This window comes from Mercenaria mercenaria, chromosome 12 (genome assembly GCF_021730395.1).
Source record: "Mercenaria mercenaria strain notata chromosome 12, MADL_Memer_1, whole genome shotgun sequence".
Classification (NCBI taxonomy): Eukaryota; Metazoa; Mollusca; class Bivalvia; order Venerida; family Veneridae; genus Mercenaria; species Mercenaria mercenaria.
In genome coordinates, this window is record NC_069372.1 from 20398090 (window position 1) to 20414501 (window position 16412).

The window sequence follows — 16412 nt, forward strand, 5'->3', positions numbered from 1 at the left end:
ACTCTGAAATAGCTTCAGCGTCGTCGTAAACGTATAACTCTATCGATTTTCAAAAAATGTGAAAATAAAACAGGAACGATGACGAAGACCAAAGTACTGATTGTCCATTTAACAATTTAGGTGACAATTTAGTTTTGCTTTTGAATACTTATTCTTAAATACATGTATATCAAAGACCATGAAGTAACTAGGACGATTATTATGCATAATTGTGATATGCTGAAGATTACAATTACTGTCATTTACAAGTGAATTTTACTACAAGAATTACAGTTGCATTGGGATCTGTCAAATTAGTCCAGCAAATGATTGTTTGCTTTTTGTATTCAGTACAGAAGCATGTCTCATATTTAGTGAGAGCACAAGAATATTGACTGTATTGAGATCTGCATGTTTTGTTTGATACTGCATTTGTACACATGTCATCTGTGTCAATACAAATTTTGGTAACTTTTGAGATCTGATTCCTAATGTGCTTTATGGCAAAACGTTTTCAAATTTTAAATGGTTTTCTTCGTAAGGTTGTTTTTGAATTACTTTACTGGATATGCATGATTAAGGCGCAACCATTAATTCATATAAGCATCAGAAATATTTTGGTGGGTTTGCAGGTTTATAAAATATTCCTCCATTTTGACCAGAAAAATGAATAGTACATATTTCAAATATACAAATACACAGATGATTTCAGCGACCAATTATGAAAACTGTGAATCACAACAAAAATGAGCAAGCACCGGACAGTTCTAATTTCAGCCTTCCTGGGAATTTGTAGCAGTATTGATTAAACATTCCTCTCGTATTCTATTTTTCAGATAGTGACAAAAGAAAGAATGGCTTCTGGTGGAGTACCTTGCGGAGTACCAGGATTTGTACCTGAAAGAGCTTCTGGTGTAGTGCCTGAAGGAGTACCTGGCGGAGCACTTAGAGGTGTAGCTGGCGGATCACCTGTTGATCCGGATAAGAAAGAGGCATACTATCTCCGGCTTCATTTACTCATTGTAAAAGAGGGGACAGCTATTTTGAAGGCAAGATTTGATCATTCAGTGCCACCGCAACAACTCTATGCTAAGCTGCAACAGTGTATGAAAACATTTAACCATGCAAAGAAAAACAACCTTCTCAGCAAAACACAGATAAGTAATCTATTTCCGCAGTATCGTCCACCTTCTTCAGATACATTCGATGTATCACTTTTAGTTTATCTTCTGAGGAACATATGTGGACTCCAGTCAAAATCGAAATGGTGGAGTGTAAACGACAACAGTAAAATACCGGATAAAGTGCTTGATGAGGAGGCCGACATCGTCCGTTTAAGAAACTTGAGATTACAGGTATGAATAGACAAGTAAAATGAACAATACAGCATTCAGTGTAGCATGGAAGGCGTTTCCAATTTGATTAATTGTTTGAAAACTGAGTAAATGCTTAGATATTGTTTTCAGTTGTTCAAACTGACTTCATTTAATTCAAATTTGCCTTTGTTTGCTTCAAGGTAAGTCAAAGCCTCATTTTAAACTTACTGTGTAAGCTTCTTTACAATTTGATTTATTAATTCACTTTCAAATTTTACCAATGATGACGTTTTCCATGTAGAAGCCAATCTGTTAATAGATTACATTGGGCTAACTTTATCGTGTTTATGAATTTGATCAACTGTTTTGCCAACCGTTACAGTGGGTCCGAAACCCTAACCCATCGCAAATAGAATCACGTTAGATGAACAGAAAACAGTCTTACCGTACAAATAAATAAACTTATTTTAAAGCAAACTTGATTCTAAAATGTCACATTATTTAATTGTCTAGATTCAGCATAAGCAGGGTGCTTCACTTGAGCAGGAGGAATTTGAGACAATGTGGGACTTGGCGGAAAAGGTATGCTTGTATACAAGTTAGGTTAAGCTTCTGACCTTTCCTGATATTTATGTAGGAGGTATACAAATATGCTAAAGTTTGGACCTTGTGGTATACGTACCTTATCAGTACACTTTAATTCAAAGGCAAAATTGACACATTTTTGCTTGTGAATGATTTTACCTTCCTTTCATTTGATATTTGTTTTGAATGATTAAGATGTTATGTACTAAGGTCTTTCAATACAAAACAATACGAGGGATGTTCGAAATGAATTGCTTATTTCTATCTGGAGACTTCAAATTTCAAGTTAGCCCAAAAGTACTCCCCGTGGCTAGAAATGCAAAGTTTCAGCCGATGTATCCACTTCTTGAAGGCGTCACGGTACGCTGATTTGGGCACAATAATAAGGTACTGATGAATGGCAGACCCAAGTGCCTGTCGGGACTGGTATTTCCGCCCAGCAAGGAATTATTTCAATTTCGGAAACAAAAAGAAATCACATGGGGCAAGGTCTGGGGAATACGGGGGGGGGGGGGGGGGGGGGGGGGGGGGGGGGGGGGGGGGGGGGGGAGGCAAAACAGTTACTTTTTCTTTCCTCAGAAACGCCGTAACTATTGCGGAGGTATGAGCGGGGGCATTGTCGTGTAGAAGACGGACATGTTTAAAACCAGTGGCAGGGCGTCATTTCTGATAATACTTTTTCAGTTTCTTCAGTACTACGTCTTTGTAGTACTTTCCGGTGATGCTTTTGCCCTTTTTCACCGGCACTTTTATTGCGACTCCTTCACCAGAGAAGAAGATTGCATACAAAACCTTCTTTGCACTCAAAGAACGTTTGGCAATTATTGGGCGTTTGCTGTGTTTAGTGGCCCAGATCTCATTGCTAACCTTTCTGACGGGCTCAAAATAATGGACCAGGTTTCATCACCTGTGACGCATTGGAAAACTGCTTTTTGTCATATTTTGGAAACATTTGAAGCAGCTTTTGGGCCACTTTAACCGTTGCCTCTTTTGCTCATCAGTCAAAGATGTGGCACCCATCTAGCAGAAATCTTTCTGACTTTCAAATTCTTCTTCAAAATAAGGTGAACCGTTGATAGTGATATGCCTACCTTTCGTGCAATATCACGAACTGTAAATCTGGCATCTCCTTCAATGATTTCCTTTATTTTGGAAACGATTTCTTTACGAGATGCAGATTTTGGCCTACCTGATTTCGGTGCATTTTTGATGGACTCTACACCAGACTCAAATTTCTTTTTCCACCGCCGAACTGTGTCATAAGACGCACAAGAAGGTCCATAAGCAGTAGACAGTTCAGTCATCAGCTGCTTCAAAGAACAACCAAGTTTTGAGCGAGCTTTGATGTATGCCCGTATTTCATCTTTCTTGTCGACGCTTCTACCAACCATTTTTACTACAGTGGTCAATGACTGCGTGTAGTCAAATGGCAAATTTTATGTCTTACACTTAGTCAAACATGTAGATTTATACACCGTTGTGTAGGTATTGAATAACCCTATACAGGTAGGTATTGGTTTTTATCGTGCCCCACGTGGATATCGAGCTAGAGGACAATAAGCAATTCATATCGAACACTCCTCGTAATTATTCTTTATAAAACTCGATCTATTTTGAGTTACTCCCCAGGTAATTCGCGTGAGTTTTCCTGTTGTCCTCCATTTAAGAGAGTAAGTGCCAATGACGGCCGAGTTTCTACGACAGCGAGCTTCTGTTGGAAAAAATATATATGGCAATCATTTAGCAATTTGAGTACTTACAGGAAAATCCTTGAAATTCTCGAAGGAGACTGTTTGTATTTTAATTAACGCTACATACTTTACCGATAGTAGCAATAGTCATCGTGCATCTTTTAGAAGTTGATCTTAACCTATGGGATTGGACAGACTTAGTGTGATTTTTTTTTTCAGCGACTGAAGAGTCTTAACCAATTATGTTTGTTGAATGGCTGGTAATCACAATAGATTTCATGAAATTTGTAGATAACTTTAAGTTCTGTTGTTAACCAGTGTTGCGTTTTTTAAAGGTTTTCGGTGTATAATCGCTTGAAACTGCGTAATTAATTTGTTTTGTAGAATTTCAATTGTTTTCGTGAGCGCTCCCTCTATCCCTACACTTACAAGTACTACAAATATACCGTTTAGTGTGTTTATATTTCAAGCTGATCTGTGTCGATATCTAAATGGGTTCAAAAATGCTTCTTGATATACCTGCTTCAGCTGTACAGCACTGATAAGCATTAAAGGGCTATTATGGTCCAGCTTTATGAGCACCATCTTGCACTAGAAGTGTAACAAAGTCCGATCATTTTTTCAGAGCTTTCAATATCCGCAAACTAGCAAGCGTTGCGTAAAAATAGATTTATTAATCTTAAGGCGAAGCCGGTGCTAGGGATGCTTGATGGGTATTACATATTTCATTACCTCTCATGAACAGCCTCAGTCAAACGAAGTCTGTTATTTTGCTTGGGTGCATTCTTTGCTCCCAAAGGATCTTCTTATAGAACTTATTATTTTCAAGCACATATCATCTGCAAAGTGCAGCAAATAAAGTATTTTCTGTTCTTTGTCTTCAAGAAACGATACAAAACTCCACTAGTATTCTACAGTAAAACATTTTAGATAACGATCTTCAGAAAATATCTCGGACAAAATCGCTTTTACTTAGCAAACTTAATATGTAGCTGTTCAAGAGGCGACGATCTATATTAAGAGATCGACATCGATAGATCATCATAGATCATCATTTAATAAGAATTAAACATCTAAATACAATGGCATAAAAACATTCTTTGAAAATAAGCAACAACTTACATGTAATTGTCTTGATAAATGACTTGTAAAGCTTTGCATTTCATTCAAACATTTTTAGGTAATGCTTCGACTCGCTACAAAATGCAATATACCTAACCAGAAGCAGAAAATTGATGCTATAAAGGATAAACAGCTGGATTTTGTTACGGAAGAAAAGAGGAGTACAAGAGGTGAGACAAAGAATTGATTAAATTGATTAAATAAAGACTGTAAAAAGCTACTAATGCATTCTCAAAGAACCTGCCTAAACTGTCAGCTCCTTTATTTTCCTATTTTCATTTGAACCAATTCAGATATAAAATAAAACGGCCCAATGGCATGTACACTCTGATACAAAGAAGGAAATGCTGGAAAAGACACACTGATCTCGAATAATAAAAATCAATGAAGCAGAAGAGAAAGCATCTGTCGTAAAATGCAGCGTCACAACCTTGAATCCTACTTTTGGAGTGATTATTTTTACGTCATATTCGAAATAAATCAACGAACACAATTGTTTTATACATAGTGATGGTCATGTTGAGTCCTATTCATCATGTTATAGTATATTACAATTCTAGAAAAAGGACAGTAGTCAATAAAATGATGTCACAATCTTTGTGAAGTTTACATGACATATATTTCAACCATAAATACTGAATAGAGATATACGATAGGAATATGCTGAACATTTCAAATAAACCTTATAACAGCATATTTATTAAAAATACTAATTTCCTTTGGCAGAAATAATGGATATGCTCACTAGAAAAAACAACTGCCTATTTGGGATTTTTAATCTGTATCCTCACGTGACGGATATGCATAGAGCTACATATACAATAGAAACAAATAATTTTTTTGTGTTTCAATGGTTTACAAGTCTTTTTACATTATAAGCTATACATGATGCCCGGGTAGTAATTTGACTCGAAACAAATCGTTTAGAAACTGATATTTATTTTACGTGACGAAGCCTTACGAGACGTCGTTATGGACCTGATATGATGTTTGATGCGACCACAACGATATTTTATTCGCACATCATTTAATGACAAGTCGGAAGGTTGGAACCGCCTTTGCATTTGAATTTCTGTAAACACGAAGAGGAGAGAAATTTACCGTTGTGCAAAGGGTAAATAAATTCACTTACATGAATTACGTTTATTATTTTGTCCATTGTGGTGTGAAACATATTAATGCCGACTGAGGGCAAAGTAGGGAATACACAATTTTTTTGAGTTTCGAGCGATTTCCCTTCAAAATGTATGCGAACCAAGCACTGATATACTGCTGAAGATTGTCACATAAAAGTATTTGCGTTGCCACGTAAAATTCATGTTTTTAATTTTTTGTCTGTATCTGTATCTGTATCTGTACTGATACTCGAAATTATCTCACTAATGAGCAAAACTTATCGAGGGTGTGTGTGCGCTTGATGTAAGATGTTAATCGCGCGACCTATAGTCCAAGAGAGCACGTTTGAATATATCGTTTTTGGTACAAGTAACAACTGAGTCTGGTAATGAGTTCCAATCGCGGATGAATTGAGGCACAAATGAGTTTTTGTATATGTCTGTATTACATGTCACTTGTTTGATTGATATAGAATTTGATCTTCGTTGTTGCTGTGGGTTATATTCCAGGAAGTCATTAGCGGGGACGGCCACCAGGTCGTAGACGATCTTCTGTAGGAATGCCAGGCGCTGGTCTCGTCGGCGCTCCTTTAAGTGTTTCCACTTCAGGTCACGCATCATGTTAGAAACACTATTTTTGCGCCTATAATCGTTAGAAAACGAAACGCGCTGCGCGCCTTTGTACACCCTCAAGCTTGTTTATGTCTATCTGGAGGTGGGGGTCCCAGACAACACTTGCATAATCTAACACAGATCGAACTAGGGAAATGTATGCTTGTTCTTTGAAGGCTTTATTACTATGTCGTAAGTTTCTTCTTATAAATCCGAGTAAACTACTTGAACGATTACAAATTTTGTTAATGTGTGTTGACCATTTCAGATTGTCACTTATTTGAACTCCCAAGTATGGATTGTCTTGTTCTTGTTGTAAAAATGATTGTCCAATGTATAGTTGTAAGTTGATGGTACTTTGCTGCGATGAATTGACATAAGGTAACACTTTGTTGCATTGAATCTCATTCCCCAGTTGTCTGCCCAATTTTGGAGTGATAATAAATCTTTCTGTAGAGTTATGTGGTCTTGATATGACAAGATTTGCCGGTAAAGGAGACAGTCATCTGCAAATAGGCGCACTTGGGATGTCACACTTCTGGGAAGATCATCGATATGACATAAGAAGAGAAGAGGACCAAATACGGTTCCTTGGGGGTACCGCCGAGTCAACTCTACATGACGATGATGCTTCCCCTTCAACAATAACTCTTTGTTTGCGTTCCATTAGAAAGGATAGAATCCATTTCTGGATGTAACCACGAATGCGGTAATTGTCTAGTTTGTAAAGTAATTTTCGATGAGGTACGGTATCAAACGCTTTACTGAAGTCTAATATAACCATATCTGTTTGGTTCTTTTTGTCATATTTTTTCATTATGTCATCCATTGTTGTGATTAGCTATATATAGTTGACCTTCACAAGAGTGTCCACTTCAAAAACCATGTTGTAGAGAAGTTAATATTTTATGATGTCCCAGGTGTTTTAAGATGCGACGACATATGATATGTTCTAATGTCTTACAGCAGACGCTTGTCAGTGACACTGGTCGGTAACTGCTGGTTTCGTGGCGACTTCCCTTTTTAAAGATGGGCGAAACATTCGCTTTTCTCCAGTCTGAGGATAGAGTGCCAGTAGATAGACTTATCTGAAAGATATGTGTTATTGTTGGAACCAGTTCTTCGGAGCAGTGACGTAGTATTCTGTTTGGGATGCAGTCAGGATCACTTGCTTTATTTATGTTCAGTTTACTCAAAAGTTTTTCCACAGCAGATGTGGTTATTTTAAGATCGTTTATGTCCGGGTATCGATTTTCATTTAGTTTTGGTTTCTGAGCATATGGATTTTCTTTAGTGAATACAGATTTAAATTGATTGTTAAGGATTTCTGCTTTTGTTCGACTGTCCTGATGGAGAACACCATTGCGTTTGAGATCCGCTACCCCAACATTGTCACAGCGTTTTGATTTAATGTACTTCCTGAATGATTTGTTGTTTCCATCTTGCATACTTTTAGACAGAGATTCATTGACATAAGTCCAGTGCGCATTTCTAATTTCTTTTTGGATTACACTTTTGTACGATCTGAAATTTTCCCAATCCTCCTTGCTTTTTGAGAGTTTAGCTTTTTGATGTAGTTTGTGTTTCTTTTCAATTTTATTTTTCAAAGATGATGTGATCCATGGATGACTGTGTTTATTCGATGACAATTTAGATGGTACTTCAGAGTCCAGAACGCTGTTAATTCCAGTTTTAAGATTGTTCCAACAGTTCTCAACGTTTTTCACGTTACAAACTTCAGTTGATAATTTACACATTTTTGCTTTAATATTTTCCCAGTTAGCTTTTTGATAGTGATAGATTTTGCGTCTTTTTGGCTTGTTATATTTTGGTTAAATATCAGAGTCCACGATGACCATTTCATCATCTGAGATGCTCGGTACGGTGTCACAAGTTTTTACAAAGCTGGGGTGAGATGTGAAGTACAGATCTAGATTATTGTCTTGTCTGGTTTGGTTCAATTGTATTTGTTCTAGACCATGTTCTTCAGCTATTTTAGGAGGTAGTGATGTTAGGTACTTTGATTGCAACTAGTCTTGACTGCCAATGAATTCCAGTCTATGTGAGGTAGGTTAAAGTCGCCGGCTAGTATGAAGATTTGGTCTTTACATTTTTCTTTAACTCTGGATATTGATTCGTCTAAGTGTTCAAGTGTTTGAATACTAGCATTATTAGGTGGTCGATAGAATGATCGAATGACGACAATTTTCATAGTTGTTTGTAGTTCAGTCCAAATTATTTCACACTCTGCATCACTGTTGTCGACTGTCCACGTGTTAAATTGATCGTTTACCGCTATAAAGACCCCTCCTCCATTTTTGTTTCTGTCTTTTCGATGAATGTTAGTTTGATAACCTTCGGGGAATATTTCAGGATTTTTCATGTCATTTGCTAACCAAGATTCTGAGCCAATGATTATGTCTGGTTTCAAGTATTCAACTGACTCCGCCATTTGTGTTCTTTTAATACGAATACTTTGACAGTTAGTGAACAATACGCGTAGATTTTGCTTACGGTTTTGCGTTGTTTTTATTGAACTTGGTTCACTAGAAGAAGAAATCAGTCTCCGCTGTTTAGGGCTACTGAATGCTGTTAGACTGAAGGAAGAGTCGATAGACGGTATGGTTGATGCGCGACTATCTTCGCTAAGAACACTAAATTGATTAGACATTTCAAGTTCGTTCGAAGGAGTGGTACGTGAAGTTATTGATGATTTGCGTGTCACACTTAGCACATATCCATGATACATTTTCATATTGTAATAAGATGTACTGTTTTCAATACACTGGGAATGGTACCAGATGCTACAGTCATCACAGGATATAGCTCTGTTGTGGTACCATGTAACGGGGTGTTCACGGTATCCACAGGGATAAATACTGTCAGCTGGACCTGGATTTAGTTGTATATCACCCGAGAGCATTAGCGAGAGTATAAGAAATTTTAGTGGTGACGAACCTGAGAATACCGGTCGAACAATGTTTTCATTTTTTCTGTGCAACACAGATGGAACACAGTTTATAAGCAATGATGCTGGTGTTGAGGATGGATAATGTACGATTGGATACGTTCTTGCTGGTATGTTACTATTATTAATCACAAAAACTAAAGCCAGAAATGCAAGTGACACCGGTGTTTTCACGATGGCAGCCATGTTAGATTTTGACATTCCTTTGTTTACCCTGGTGACCGACCGGCTAATTTACTGAAACTACCACTTCATCTCTGGATCGGCGTATCCACAGTAACAATAAGTTTAATTGCCTCAAATAAAGTTAAATTGGGATGGGAATACTTTCCTAAACACTCTCAAAATTTAGTTTCATTAAAAAAATTCTTCTTTAAATTTTCCGCGACTTTCTTTTTCGCGCTTGCGCACACACACCATGTTCCATCATTTCAATCTTCACCACAACTATTTACACTTGACAATTATTAAATATTTACTACGTTTCATATCTAATGTTAAAATTTCAAATGTAAAATGATGCCAAACATGCTCCCTTTTGCATTACATGCAAAATATGTTTTTAACATCACTCAGGGGATGTTTTGCAATTACTTTCGACCACTGTATATGACAAATTTAACGATATTCTAACACAGTTACAATTTATGTTCATTGTATCGAAGATAAAAATGATTAAAACACATTCTAGTTTAAGGTTACGTGTATGACAGAAAATCGTCACGTAAAAACCATATGATTTTAATTTAGTTAATTATCAGACAGTTTTGACATTTTTATATTGAACCAACACTCAAATAGAATGATAAAAGCACAATAATAAAAATATCCATTCCTTTACTCATTCATTAACAAATAAAATATTAATAAATTACAAGCTAAATCCAGTTTAATTTGTCTTTGTATTCCAGATTATGGCAAAATCACATGCGCAGCGTCAGAAAGAATATCGCGAAAGGAAAAAGGCTGAAGAAAGTAATTCCTGATTAAAAAAATGAGAGAATGAGAACAAAGCAATACTACACCAAAGTTGGATTATTTAGCAAGAAGAAAGCAAAGAGTAGACGACATAAACTGCGCATAAAACAGAGACAGTGCAGAGAAAGTGCAGAGAAAGCAAAAGGGAACTGGGACTATACCAGTAATCGCGAAAATGTTGGTACTAATCCGTTCAGTGCTGTTAATATGATACCTAGCACCTTCTACCAAGTTTATAAAACTGCCAACTATTAGAACGAGGTGGAGGTAAAGTAGCAAAATGAAGGCTGAAAGAAAGATTGAATACCCGAGACAAGTACAGAAGGATCTAAAGAGAAAGAATCAAGCTCTAAGAAAGAAAATATCACGACTACAGAAAATTAAAGCCACCAAAATTCTCAACTGAAAGAGAAATTATCAATGCAGATATAGAACAAAGACAGCACCTGGTCATTCGAAAAAAACAGATTTTTGCTAACTGTGTAGTTCGTGAATCGAATGAAACGGCGCCAGTAGATAGAAACAAACGTTTAATCAAAACGGTTATAGCTGGAAGTGTAAGTTAACACAATATGCTGCAAATCTGGCAGGCCTTCGTGTTAGGTATAAAAGCAAGCTTAAGCTAGGTGGTAGAAAAGTGTATCGCTCTAAGATTCATCTCTGCGAAAAGATCAGAGTATTCATGGAAAGAGGGGATAATGCATGACAATTACCAGGAAGGGCTGATGCAGTGAAAAGTCTTGAAACTAAAATGAAGTTGCAGAAATTTGTACTCAACGACTACCTCAAGAATGTCTTTCTAAAATACAACGCTGACAATCCAGAACACATAATTAGTTTTGCAAACTTTTATCACATCACCCTTGTAAATTATGCAGCCAGGGTGACCTGCTTATGCACAAAACACCAGAACTTTGTATTAAAAAAAAAGTCTGAAACGATCTGGTGTGATTACAAACACTAGCACAGGCAGTTTTTCAGAGAATATGACCGTTTATTAAATGAGCTGTGCAATTTAAACAGAGTGGAAGAGAGTGAAATGCGATGGTGGTAAAGAGAGGGCAAAATTACTAAATATCGAAACAGATAGAGCCGTCTTTACTAAGAATATCAAAAAAAAAAAAAAAACAACAACAAAAAACGAACCGAGTTTGAAGAATTCAAAGAGCACGCTTATCGTGTCAAGGTACAGTTTCAGGCATTTAAACAGATGAAAGAAAGATAAGAAAGATCAAGTGTGCATACAATTGACTTTTCAGAAAACTACAGTATTAAAGAGATGAAAGAAATTAAAAACGTCAGTTGGAATCCCGAATTAGTGACACTTAATTCAATAGCTATTTACATAAAAATGGTGATAATGAAGTAACACATTCCAGTATGGTAGCGGTATCAGAACTATTGAATCATAATTCAACCATGGTCCAAGCAATTATCGAAAAGCTTTTAATAGAAGTGAAAAGCCTCTGTTCATCTGCAAAGTTCATTCATAATTGAACAGACTTGTATACATCACAACATAGGAATAAAACCATTTTCGATTTTTTAGCACGACACCAATCCATCTATGGTACGAAGAGAAGCTTAAACTTCTTTGAAAGTGGCCATGGGAAGGGGGCATGTGATGGTGTAGGAGGGGTCGTTAAAAGAACATCAGACACATCAATTAAGGCAGAGAAAGTTAGTATCCACCGACATGGGGATTTCTATGAATGGGGATCGAAGATCGATAGTAAAATGAAGTACTTAAGTACTTGTACATAGAAAGAGAAGAATATGAAGAGTATAACAAGATAATAGAAATGCGCGCGTAAAATGTTATAAAAGGCACAATGAAGCTACACATTGTTGTTGGTCTCAGTCAAGAGCAGAGATACAACATGCGTTTGCACAGAATGTTTTACAGAAGAAGGCTTTATTTGGCATGAAAATAACCAGTGTTACTGGCAAAGATAAGCAGGAAGACAAGCAACATGGAACCCTACAACGTAAACTACAGCGGCACAGACACCCACGTATACAAGACAAACACACACAAAACTAACATACACAGATAAACAAACAGACAAAACAACACTGTGGGGCATCGCCCAAGACACACACACGCACGCACGCACTGACACACACATGAAACTTTATAAACTTTTTGTCATCAGTAGGTGAGTAAGAAGGACAAGAACCATAACACTTTTCTTGAAAATATTCTTACATTCAAGCTCTTACAGGCGAGCGGTGACATTAGCTGCTAAAAGTAGCTTATATATATATTTAAGTTTTTGTATGTAAGCTGGTATCTCAGTATCCACTAATGGGAATGGATTGAAACCTCACACACTTGTTCACTGACATGGTCTGACGTGCACTGTGCAGGTCCAATAACTCTACTTTGCATTTTGTCAAAATTATGCCCCATTTTAGACTTAGCAGTTTTTGATTTAGTTTTAGCTCACCTGTCACGTAGTGACAGGGTGAGCTTTTGTGATCGCCCTTCGTCCGTCGTCCGTCCACAATTTCTTGTCTGCACAATAGTGGTTTCATTGATTTTATTTTATCCAAACTTGCTTACAACTTTTATCACTATAAGATCTTGGTTCATTTCTTGAACTGGCCAGATCCCATTATGGGTTCCAGAGTTACGGCCCCTGAAAGGGCCAGAATTAGCTATTTTGGCATTGTCTGCACAATATCAACTTCATTTATGATTTGAATTTAATCAAACTTGCACAAAACTTGTGTCACCATAAGATCTTGGTTCCTTTCTTGAACTGGCCAGATCCCACAATGAGTTTCAGAGTTATGGCCCCAGAAAGGGCCAGCATTAGCTATTTTGACCTTGTCTGCACAATAGCAGCTTCATTTATGATTTGATTTTAACCAAACTTGCACGCAACTTGTACCACCACAAGATCTTGGTTCCTTTCTTGAACTGGCCAGATTCCTTTATGGGTTCCAGAGTTAGCTATTTTGACCTTGTCTTCACAATAGCAGCTTCATTTATGATTTGAATTTAAACAAACTTGCACAAAACTTGTGTCACCATAAGATCTTGGTTCTTTTCTTGACCAGATCCCATAATGGGTTCCAGAGTTAAGGCCCCTGAAAGGGTCAAAATTAGCTATTTTGACATTGTCTACACAATATCAGCTTCATTTATGATTTTATTTTAACCAAACTTGCACAAAACTTGTCACCATAAGATCTCGATTCCTTTTTATACGCCCTAAGGGAGTATTATGTTATCGCCTCAGTGTCCGTCTGTCTGTCTGTCTGTCTATCTGTTGGTTAGCAATTTCCCTTCTGCTCTGTAACTCCTGAACCCCTTGAAGGATTTTAAAGAAACCTGACACAAATGTTCACCTCATCGAACGATGTGCAGAGCGCATGTTTCGGATGGCTCACTTCAAGGTTAAGGTCACAGTTAGGGGTCAAAGGTCATATGACTTTGTTTTGTGTATATATTGCTCTGCATTTGCGTTGCATTGGAGTGTTCTTGTTTTTATTTGGCAGATCCTTCTTTTGTTCACTTAATAATTTTTTTTTAATTACCCTCCTTTTATAATACTATAAATAGCTTATTTAGTAACCTTTTTATTATTGGCCGTAGGGAAAAACCGAGACCACTTTTCTGTGGTACAACATGGATGGTACCTCCAACTTTTAGGTGTATTTTGACATATCTGTACCTGGTAAGGATTTTTTTGTGGACTAAGAATTTTTTTCTTGACTTAGAATTTTGTTTAGCTCACCTGAGCCAAAGGCTCATGGTGAGCTTTTGTGACCGCTCAATCGTGCGTGGTCCGTCGTGCGTCGTGTGTCCGTTAACATTTTCTAAAAAAATCTTTTTTTTTTTGAAAACCACTGGGCAGAATTACACCAAACTTAACAGGAAAGATCCTTGGGCAGTCCGCTTTCAACATTGTTCAAAGAAATTAATTCTATGCAGAACTCTGGTTGCCATGGCAATTAAAAGGAAAAACTTTAAAAACCTTCTTGTCCAAAACCGCAAGACGTAGAGCCTTGGTATTTGGCATGTTACATCATCTTATGGTCCTCTATCAAGAATGTTCAAATTGTGCCCCTGGAGTGAAAAGAGGCCCCGCATAGGGGGTCCCAAGTTTTACATAGACTTATATAGGGAAAAACTTTAAAAATCTTCTTGTCTGAAACTGGAAGGCCTAGGCTTTTGATATTTGATGTGTTGCATTGCTTAGTGGTCCTCTACCAAAATTGGTCAAATTATTACCCTTGGGTGAAAAGAGGCCCTGTCCCAGGGGTCCAAAGTTTAACATAGACTTATATAGGGAAAAAATAAATATCTTTTTGTCTGAAAGTTCAAGGCCTAGGCCTTTGATATTTGGTATGTATCATTGCCTTGTGGACCTCTAACACGATTATTCAAATTATGCCCCTGGGGTTATAAGAGGCCCCGCCCTGGTGGTCACTTGTTATATGAGTTATATAGGAAATACTTCAAAATTATCAGATCATATTTCCTAGACTGTTTTATTATATTTACCTGATGAGCCCAAGTGATTACATGTCACCTTACTGTGACCTTGACCTACTGAACTACTTTCTTGTTTTTAGAGATACAGCCTTGAAATTTTGATGACATGTTCAGTTTTGCACACCGATCTTAAAACTGACTTTCAGTTACCATGAATGTGACCTACTGACCTACTTTCTAATATTTTAGCGTCAGTTTGCCATTTGATACATGTGGCTCATATTACTCAGGTGAGCGATTTAGGGTCATCATGACCCTCTTGTTTGAATTTATTCCCTTTGTTCTTCATGTCCTTTTGGCTTCAACAGTCAAGTTCTTTGAATTTTGCTCCCATCCTCCTCTGATATAACCCTTCGGGCGTATATTGCCCCGCTTGGCGGAACTCTTGTTGGTTCAGTTTTTGTATGTCAGCTAGTATCTCAGCAACCACTAATGGGAATGGATTGAAATTCGACACACTTGTCCACTGTGATGAGCTGACATACATGTTTACAAAATTATTCCTCTTTTTGCTGCGCTTTAGTGTCAATTTAATTAACTTTCTTTAGTGACAAGGCTGTTGAATATTCAAGCGTTGCTGTCCTCCGACAGCACTTGTTTCTACAGAATTATGTTCGCGATTAACAGTTAGTTTCTGAGTAACTACTTATCATAACTTAATGAAAATTCATACATGCTTTTCCCGTATAGTACCAACTGAATGACACAGGTCTGTAACGCTTACTGTAATTTTGATAAAATTATGCTCAGACAAATTTAGCAGTAAACAGCCCTGCTGCAGACGACAGAAACGGAAACAGATAGGATGTCATCGAATCTTACCGCAAATAACAAATGACCCTCTCGATGTTACGTCTTCCCTCCAAAGAAGAAGTCTTATTAATACTTTCCGAGTTGTCCGTACATCCGCATCTTCAGCGTTTTCGTTTATAGCTCATACAGTTCTAATTCGTTCAATTTTGTTCAAATATGGTTTGAATAATTGAAGTCTGGTCTAGTTTTGCTCAGTCTTTGGTTGTTTTGGTCAGAATTGTGATACTTGAAATAATTGTTGTCCCTACCAGTGTTTCACTGGAGATTTACAGTTTACACCCTCGTTCTCAATCCGTTCGTCAGTATAACTGTAAATCAAGAGTTGCTCTTGTCCGTCCGTCTGTTCGTCCGACCGTCCTTCTGAATTTGTGCCGTACATATCTAAAAATGTGATCCAGACTTATCAGACCTCACAGGATTGTTATTCAGCACAGGAAGTTGTGCACCAAGGGCTTTAATTTGGATCGCACACAGCAAGACCAGAGTTATGGCCCTTGAATTAGTCAAAAATATGTATTAAGAAGGACCTAAGTCGCGTGTATCTCAAAATGTATTTGACCCAGTATTATGAAACATTACAGGAATATTATTCAGCATGTGAAGCTGTGCACATGATGCTTTGTTCAAGATATCCCTCAGACCAGAGTTATGACCCTTGACTAAGTCAAAAATATGCATGAAAAACCTGTGTCGCACATATCTCAGAAAGCATTTGACCAAGGGTCA

At 37.3% G+C, this 16412-nt stretch overlaps 1 protein-coding gene across 1 annotated transcript; it reads left to right on the plus strand.

Moving 5' to 3' along the window:
* The first annotated feature begins 745 nt into the window (after positions 1-745).
* On the plus strand, positions 746-5994 carry LOC128547103 (uncharacterized). The gene is made up of 4 exons (XM_053518829.1): positions 746-1334; positions 1809-1877; positions 4752-4863; positions 5649-5994. The coding sequence occupies exons 1-4, from the start codon at positions 834-836 to the stop codon at positions 5678-5680; spliced, it is 714 nt and encodes a 237-aa protein (XP_053374804.1). The 5' UTR covers positions 746-833; the 3' UTR covers positions 5681-5994.
* Positions 5995-16412: the final 10418 nt, after the last annotated feature.

What these genes read in the sequence shown, in the direction of transcription:
- LOC128547103 (XM_053518829.1), top strand. Translation starts at nt 834, where the DNA reads ATGGCTTCTGGTGGAGTACCTTGCGGAGTACCAGGATTTGTACCTGAA. An exon ending in TGTGGGACTTGGCGGAAAAG is followed by an intron (nt 1,878 to 4,751) that starts GTATGCTTGTAT and finishes AAACATTTTTAG; the next exon opens with GTAATGCTTCGACTCGCTAC. An exon ending in AGAAAAGAGGAGTACAAGAG is followed by an intron (nt 4,864 to 5,648) that starts GTGAGACAAAGA and finishes TACGTGACGAAG; the next exon opens with CCTTACGAGACGTCGTTATG.